The 9,362-nt window shown below is 39.9% G+C and overlaps 1 protein-coding gene across 1 annotated transcript in view; it reads right to left on the reverse strand.

Moving 5' to 3' along the window:
• The window catches only part of LOC111673926 (probable tubulin polyglutamylase TTLL9), a 16,638-nt gene extending 12,542 nt beyond the window's left edge, over nucleotides 1-4,096 (reverse strand). Inside the window, exons 1-3 of the mRNA XM_023432122.1 lie at nucleotides 3,923-4,096; nucleotides 2,079-2,188; nucleotides 1,070-1,413 (exon numbers count right to left, since the gene is read on the reverse strand). Of these exons, the coding sequence (XP_023287890.1) occupies nucleotides 1,070-1,413; nucleotides 2,079-2,188; nucleotides 3,923-4,096 (628 nt within the window). The remainder of the gene's footprint in view (nucleotides 1-1,069; nucleotides 1,414-2,078; nucleotides 2,189-3,922) is intronic.
• Nucleotides 4,097-9,362: the final 5,266 nt, after the last annotated feature.

Genomic DNA, 9,362 nt, shown 5'->3' on the forward strand with positions numbered 1-9,362 from the left:
AACGATTACAGCACAAAATTAGCACATAATTTGCCCTTCAATTTGGTGTACTTGTTTTTAACTTTTTGTCTTGTTTGAGATGGGAACGTGCTGGCTTGACGTCAAGCTAGCACGGCCACACTGAAATTTCAAATTTCGGAAAAATGGTGGGGGTACAAAATTAATTAATTCAGCACAAAATTAGCACATAATTAGCACATAATTCCTCTGCATTCAGAAATCGTGTACTGGGATGTTGCCGTGCTAGCTTGACGCACCTGAATATATCCGAATCGACCCTAACCGTACATATGTTGCAGACAGTTGAAATGAAAATGGTCTGCAAATTGTTTGTAAATCCACTTTCCTCACCATATAATGCTCATGAACTTCTGTCTGGGTACTGTTGATATATTGTTGCCTGCATCATGTATGATTGCAAGAAACAATTGTTCTGTTGAGAAGAGAAATTGATGTTGAGTGAAACTAAGTGTTGCCTTGTTTACTACAACTTCCTTCCAAACTTGTCCCGTAGGTTGCCTTGTAAAGGGGGTAACGATTACCACAATTGTGGTATTCCTGACCGCTTTTTTTTTTCTGTGCACTCTGCACGGATGCGGCACGGATATATCCGAATCGACCCTAACCGTACATATGTTGCAGACAGTTGAAATGAAAATGGTTTGCAAATTGTTTATTACTCCACTTTCCTCATCATATAATGCTCATGAAGTTCTGTCAGGGTATTGTTGATATATTATTGCCTGCATCATATATGATTGCAAGAAACAATTGTTTTGTTGAGAAGAGAAATTGATGTTGAGTGAAACTAATTGTTGCTTTGTTTACTGCAACTTCCTCCCAAACTTGTCCCGTATGTTACCTTGTAAAGGAGGTAACGATTACCACAATTGTGGTTTTCCTGACCGTTCATTTTTTTTTTTTTTTCTGTGCACTCTGCACGGACGTGCACGGATACGGCACGGATGCGGTACGGATATATCCGAATCGACCCTAACCGTGTATATAAAAGGAAGTTGCGAGTTTGTTACGCATGTAGATGAAGATGATACGGTTCTCGTGTACTCGCCTGCTAACAGATAAGGATCATCCACGTATTTCTGTACGAGGAAGGTCTCGAAGATGTTCTCGGCGTCGATCTTCCGTTTATTTTTCCAGTCCACCAGGTCTCTAAGTTTCTGAAAGAGGAATATCCCTCGACCCTGAGATCTGGCAGCCGGCTTGACGATCCAAGTTCCTCCTTGTTTGTGGTACTCCTCGATCAGCATTCGGTACTCGTTGGGGAGCTCGAAAGTAATCGGCATGCAGTCGCAGAGTTCCGCTTCCTTCTGCTTCCCCGACTTCAAGAGGAGCTTCTTGTAGCGCTTCAAATTCCTGCAGAGGTAGTTCTTCCGAGTGAGCTCGTAGTGATTCCTGAAACGAAGCGAAGCAGATCGGTCTCGGGCGAATTTCTTGTTAAATTAGCTTCCGGCTTATGCTTTATCGTCGCGGCGGAACAAAACGGCAGAAGAGGCCGGAAAAGAGACGTAACAGATTCGGACGAACTGGACTGGTTAAGGGGATGTGAATGTGGCATCCGAAAGCTCAATAGTTCATAAAACTTTTCTACGAACTGGGTGTCTCAAAAATCGTTTCATACTTTAAAACGTGAATATGGAGACCCTAAGGTAGGTCCTGACACTCGTGAGATTTCATTTTTTTTATAAACTATTTTTAAAACACCTATAAACAAATTTGAAAAGAATTGAAATCTCATGAGTTTCAGGACCTTCCTTATAGCCTCCTTATTCACGTTATGAAGTTTTAAACTATTCGATAAATCGAGGTGGGAGAGAAATTTTATAAACAAATCCTCTTCTATGACACTTTCACATCACCTTAAGGTGATATGAATGTGCCTCAATTTGTGCATGATAAGAACAATTCTTTTTATCAATCATCACTTGGAGTTCTCTTGATTACAATTCAGAAACATTTTGAAGTCAATTGCGTCAACATGGGTAAGATAATTAATTGCATATAAATTAGTTTGAATTAGACATTCGCACGCCCCAAGGTATGCCTTGAATAATGCTTACCGGAAGTGCGGGATCTTTTGATAAGGCCAAAGTCTCCCATCGAGAGCTGCTCGAACGTCGCTGATTTCGCACCACCAAATGTGCCAAGACGTGTCACCATCTACTGGAATCTAAATTTCATAGACACAGTCAATGTAAATTGCAATTCTTTCGTCGGATGCATTTCGCGGTGGTACGTCCTTGGGTCCCAAAGCGAAGCTAGTCGTACTTCGTTGACTATTCTAGGACTATAATCTATCTTCGAGGCACTCTTCACCTCCTTAAAATCTACTTTTCCTATTATAAGGTGAACCACTTAAAATAAGCCAAGGGAGGAATTCTTTTATTTTTAGAGATGAAAAGATGCATTTCGCGGTAGTAAGTCCTTGGGTTTCAAAGCGATGCTGGTCGTACCTCGTTGACTAATTTAGGACTATAATCTATCTTCGAGGCACTCGCTTCTTTTCATCTCCTTAAAATCTAGTTTTCCTATGACAAGGTGAACCGCTTAAAATCAGCCAAGGGAGGAATTCTTTTATTTTTAGAGACGTAAAGATGCATTTCGCGGTAGTAAGTCCTTAGGTTTCAAAGCGAAGGTGGTCGTACTTCGTTGACTAATCTAAGACTATAATCTATCTTCGAGGCACTCTTCACCTCCTTAAAATCTACTTTTCCTATTACAAGGTGAACCACTTAAAATAAGCCAAGGAAGGAATTTTTTTATTTTTAGAGACGAAAAGATGCATTTCGCGGTAGTACGTCCTTGGGTTTCAAAGCGAAGCTGGTCGTACCTCGTTGACTAATCTAGGACTATAATCTATCTTCGAGGCACTCGCTTCTTTTCATCTCCTTAAAATCTAGTTTTCCTATGACAAGGTGAACCGCTTAAAATAAGCCAAGGGAGGAATTCTTTTATTTTTAGAGACGTAAAGATGCATTTCGCGGTAGTAAGTCCTTAGGTTTCAAAGCGAAGGTGGTCGTACTTCGTTGACTAATCTAAGACTATAATCTATCTTCGAGGCACTCTTCACCTCCTTAAAATCTACTTTTCCTATTACAAGGTGAACCACTTAAAATAAGCCAAGGAAGGAATTTTTTTATTTTTAGAGACGAAAAGATGCATTTCGCGGTAGTACGTCCTTGGGTTTCAAAGCGAAGCTGGTTGTACCTCGTTGACTAATCTAAGACTATAATCTATCTTCGAGGCACTCTTCACCTCCTTAAAATCTACTTTTCCTATTATAAGGTGAACCACTTAAAATAAGCCAAGGGAGGAATTTTTTTATTTTTAGAGATGAAAAGATGTTTCAAGGAGTTTGCCTTAAGTAGGACGCACGAGAAGGTCGCGATATTTATGAAATTGTGTTTTTAAGGTTAGGTTGTGCTTAAGCGGGTATAGTTTTGTGCTCCTATTATCGCAGGTATTGATGATTAATAACAGGGGGAAAGGGAAAAAGGAATGTAAATTAATTCCTTGAAAAGAGACATTTATATCTTTAGTATAGATTTATGATAGGTTTTATCAAAATAGCCCCAATTTAAAGGTTTATATTTATAATTTATATTAATAATAATCAACGTAATATTTATACAATTAAAACAATTTAATAAATATTTCAATATCCGTTCGTCGTATCTCTATTTGAAAGAAGCACGACGTCTGCTCGGTCCACGTTTTCATATTAAAGGTAATATTGGGTTGGCAACTAAGTGATTGCGGATTTCTTAATACCATCTACCGACAAAATCCTCAATCATTTAGTTGCTTAGGTAATAAATGAATAATTTTTCGTTTTTCATTCGTCATCCATTGAGCGCATCTTTCCGTATAATACTCGTTACGCGTAAAACGAGAACCGATTTACTTGCGTCCAACCTCGCGACTGCATCACGTCGAGTTGGGTGGAGGGAAAGTCGCATCGGAACTTGATCACCTTGCCTTTGCAGTATTTCTTCGAATCCGAGCGCCTCTTCTCCGACTTCAAAGTCGGTGACACCCAGGAATCGACTACCACGTCGATTTCGTGATCGCGAAGCATGCTCGAAGGTGGCGTAATGACCTACGACCCCGTTAAAGAAAATTGCCAATTAACGCACCGACCGAACCGACCTTCTTTTCTTTCCCAAGAAATGGACGAGCGGACCTCGACTTCTCGATTGCCCCTCGATCCATCGATAACTGTTGGGGCCATCTTCACGCAGGAGATAATTCTAAGATTTTCTGCTTCCTCAAACCGAAGAGAAATATTAAAAACCATATCGAAACAAATAAAATAAAAAATTAGGATCTAAATCTGAAAACAATAATTTATTTGGTGAGCACCAAAATGATCATATGCTAGGAGTATACCTCGGGTGCTCGCCAAATAAAATATTGTTTGCGAATTTAGATCCTAATTTTTTTTTTTTTATTTCTTTCGATGTAGTCTTTAATATTTGTCTACGGTTTGAGGAAGCAGAAAATCTTGTAGGTACAAAATACGTGAAACCAAATCTATCGTGAGATTTGGCAAAAAGATTTTAGCTGAGACTTCAATGGAATGAATTTTCTACTATATTTGGCAAAAATAGTTGATTTGAGCTTTTCGGGGGAAGGGAGCAATTTGAGCTATTCTTGCAATTAACCCGTTGTGGTCGCATTTTCCCTAGATCAAGAGACATCTGGTGGCTAAGAGTAGACATACGACCGCAAAGGGTTAATTGAATAGAGATAGAGTATTTAGCTAAATTTTTGGAGGTGTTTTGAGAGGGATTTAAGCAACGCATTGCATGGTATCTCCAATCGCTCTTTTAACTTATCACGTTGTTTACCCTCAGTCTCAGATTTGGGCCCCGGGAGAAACTTCACCGATTTACGGTGGTATATCAATCGGACCAAACGTGAACAAAACGTGTGAGAGACGTGGTATGTCGGGCTAAACGTGAACAAAACGTATAAGAGACTCGTGAGACTTTGAACGTTCAGCCAAACCGTGAAATGGCCCGATGTATGACCGACATTTTTGCTGTTTATGGCACATGCTATTGGAATTTAACCTCTTCACCTACAATATCGTGTGAGAGACGTGGTATATCAATCGGGCCAAACGTGAACAAAAAGGTTTGAGAGACGTGGTATGTCGGGCGAAACGTGAACAAAACGTATGAGAGACGCGCGAGACTTTGAACGTTTAGCCAAACCGTGAAATGGCCTGATGTATGACCGACATTTTTGTTATTTATGGCACATGCTATTGGAATTTAACCTCTTCACCTACAATATCGTGTGAGAGACATGGTATATCAATCGGGCCAAACGTGAACAAAACGTGTGAGAAACGTGGTACGTCGGGCGAAACGTGAACACAACGTATGAGAGACGCGCGAGACTTTGAACGTTCAGACAAACCGTGAAATGGGCCGATGTATGACCGACATTTTTGCTGTTTATGGCACGCGCTATTGGAATTTAAATCGTAAGGCAAGGGATTAATCGAACAAAACGTGTGAGAAACATGGTATATCAATCGGGCGAAACGTGAACAAAACGTGTGAGAGACGTGGTACGTCGAGCCAAACGTGAACAAAACGTATGAGAGACGTGTGAGACTTTGAACGTTCAGACAAACCGTGAAATGACCCGATGTATGACCGACATTTTTGCTGTTTATGGCACGCGCTATTGGAATTTAAATCGTAAGGCAAGGGGTTAATCGAGAGGCGGGGGTGGGTGGCATCGCCGACACCCCCTTCAACGAGTCGTCGTTCCCGGGACCCGTTTTATCCACTTCCCTCGGCGAGTGGGGCGCTTTATCCCCCGAGGTGTCACAATGTCGGCGGGTGGAGGTGCAGGAGGCGCGCCCGACGACGCTCCTGTACACTGGGAGACATCAATGCCCTCCCATCCTGCACAGGCGATGTCGTATCTGCAGGGGAGGCATTCGTGTCCGCCACTGTACGTAGGCTCGGTACGAGTATTAATAATAATCAACGTAATATTTATACAATTAAANGACATCAATGCCCTCCCATCCTGCACAGGCGATGTCGTATCTGCAGGGGAGGCATTCGTGTCCGCCACTGTACGTAGGCTCGGTACGAGTCACGTGCATGATGGATACAGCAATCACTCTCTCGCGGACTACGAGGCTGCATTGTGTGTCGAAGTTCCCAGCTCCGGGCGAGCAATCCGCTCGACACGTCGCCTGCGCCCCGGAGGCACGCTTCCGACCGAAGAGGGCGGAATCCGCCTTCGCCTCGATTATTTACCCCCTTCGCGGCTCCTTCCGAGTGGAATTGCATCTCTACCACGGGGAATCCGATTAGCCGGAAGGGTGCTAAACCGACGCCTTCCGGAAACACTCTTCGTTTATGGAACTCTCCTCTCGTTGCTGCCTCGGGTCGGTTAACCCCTTTGCTTCTGAATTAGTTTGGCTCCAGGGTTGGGTAATTTCGCGATTTTCTTCTATCTTGTCTCTCACGTTTATTACGTACACCATGTGCCCGGATAGACAAGTGATGCAAAATTTGCATTAAATTTGCCTCATCAAAAATCATGAAATGAATCGTGAGGGTGTCGCTTATGAGTCCTCAGTTGGAACTCGTATCTGTAAGGCACAATGATGAACCAAGAATACTTAAATGTGAAACAAAGTTAAGTACGTGCAATGTTTCAATGTTTGGACGCATATGTACAGCTAAATTTATTTCACGCATTGCTGATAAACAATTGCAGCGTCTGTAGCTCACCCAGATAGACAAGTGATGCAAAATTTGCATTAAATTTGCCTCATAAAAAATCATGAAAAGTGTCATGAGGGTGTCGCTTATGAGTCCTCATTTGGAACTCGTATCTGCAGGGCACAATAATGAATCAGGAATACTTAAATGTGAAACAAAGTTAAGTACGTGCAATGTCTCAATGTTTGGACGCATATGTACGGCTAAATTTATTTCACGCATTACTGCTAAACAATTGCAGCGTCTATAGCTCACCTAGATAGACAAGTGATGCAAAATTTGCATTAAATCTGCCTCATAAAAGATCATGAAACGAGTAATGAGGGTAATGCTTATGAGTCCTCAGTTGGAATTCATATTTGCAGGGCACAATGACGAACCAAAAGTACTTAAATATGAAACAAAGTTAAGTACATGTAATATCTCAATATTTGTACGCATATGTATTATTAAATTTCAAAAGTATCGTTATGAATTTACCAACTTTATTCAACACGGTTATCGCAATTATGACGATGAGGAATTCTAATTGCAGAGAACACATCGCGTTGTTGGTTCGCCACGTTGGTTCTAGTCCATGAGAAGTAAATGAATTTTTGGTGAAAAATGAAATGTCATGAGTTTCAGGAGCTATTTTAGGGCCGCCATATCCACGTGATGAAATTTGAAACTACGTGGTAAAATTTGAAACTACTAATATTTGAAGGTACACCCAACTCGGAGAATACTTTCCCCGACGATTAGACTTCTCAGGTATATTTAGGCTGACTTTTTCATATCACCTTAACGACTTCAGAATTCCAGGCAATTTAATTTCTTCTCGTGTCGTCCGATCAAACGGGTCGTAAAAATCTACGAGAGGTAATGTTGGCGTAAATTGAATTTAACTCGAATTTCCTGAGCGGCATTTCCGCTAGATCGGAAACGGCGTCCTCGAGGAATCGGAAAGATTACGAGGAGGGCGATAGCCTCGAATTGAATAACTTGTCCGGAAAAGTCCTCTTCCGACGGAAACATTTAGAGCCAGCATTGAATCTCGTCTTTACTCGTCTAATGACAGTAAAAGACGAGGAAAAGGGGGAAAGGGGAGCTTGTTACATGAAAAGCTCAACCCTCGAGTACGCGTCCATTCAAGTCCATTCGAGTCTTGAAATTCTCTCGGTACTCTCGGTGAACTTTTATTAGACCAACAGGTTTCACTTACGGATCTGCAGAAAAGTACTTGGTCTCATATGTAAAGTTTTGCCTGATTTGGCAGTAGATTATGATTATTATATGAACAAAACGAAACAATATGTACTTGACAAAAGGTCTGGTTTAATATCTTTTGGTTGATTACAGAAGATATTGCGGTAAATCAAATGTTATAGTAATTTGGTACATTTAATTTTATGTTTGATTTATTGATTAAAATATTTTCTAAAATTAACAAAATGATTTAACCGGAACACTTTAGTTGATTAAAGCAAAATTCAATTCAATTCGCTTAATCAAAACGTTTTCTGATATGAACCAAATACAGTAGAACGATTTCGTTCAATGAATAATATTTTTTTTTAGCGTTGTGAAATACATATTTCCTTCTTTATAAATATACTATTCGAATCGCTACCTCGGCGAAGAAATATACTGAGGGAAAAAATTTATTTTCTAGGTAAAATGTGTTTCTTTGGGCTATTCATACGTTTCTTGTGAAAGAAGTTTCTTACGTCCATTAATAATGATTATGTCACAATCATCGGCTTTGCAAATTAAACAATAACATTTGTGCATCAACTGAAAATGATTTAACGACAAACATTTAATCTACAAGGTTAGGTTAACTTTTGAAAATACAAATGGAGGAATTATATCACTTTTTCGGTAAAATATTGTATTTAACTCAAACAAGTTAATACTTGAGACAAAAGGTATTAATGGCAAATATGTATTGTTCCACGGGGATGCAAGAACAAGTTCTATATAAATCTATACAACTATACTTTGATACAAGAATATTATTGATTCTTCCAAAGCCTTTCACTTTATTAAGTGAATCATCTTTTTATTCCACTCCATTTATCTACAGAAAATCAAATGAAAATTAATAATATAAGCTTGGTGGGCTCAAGAAAATTTAATATCGTTTTAAATTAGCATCCATCGACCCTACAACTTGTTTTGTTGATCACAAATGAAAATCTTGTCGCAAGAATTCCCTTTATATATATAATACATTATATATATGTATATATATATAATGTATTTTTTTTCTCTCACTGTAACTGGACAGGATAGAAATAGAAACGCCGCAACGTAATCAGCTCTTTCCGCGGTAATAATTACCGGCACTGCATTGCAGGAACTGCGGAAATAGAATCTTTTTTTTTCACCTCGACTATGCAGGAAAAGATCAGTTAAGTTACAGAAAAAGAAGAAGAAAAAAAACGTAAATTTACGCTCGCGATGATTTGCTGGCCATTACCTCTCTTTGCCGTTTTTTGCTATCGTAAAGATATGAAATTACACCGTGACCGACATTTCTGTAGCATATTACTCCCTAATTAGAATACGAACCGTGTCCTCCCGTACGTGTTGAAGTTTTAA

Source organism: Orussus abietinus, unplaced genomic scaffold (assembly GCF_000612105.2).
Source record: "Orussus abietinus isolate OABI.00-Male unplaced genomic scaffold, Oabi_2.0 scaffold154, whole genome shotgun sequence".
NCBI lineage: Eukaryota > Metazoa > Arthropoda > Insecta > Hymenoptera > Orussidae > Orussus > Orussus abietinus.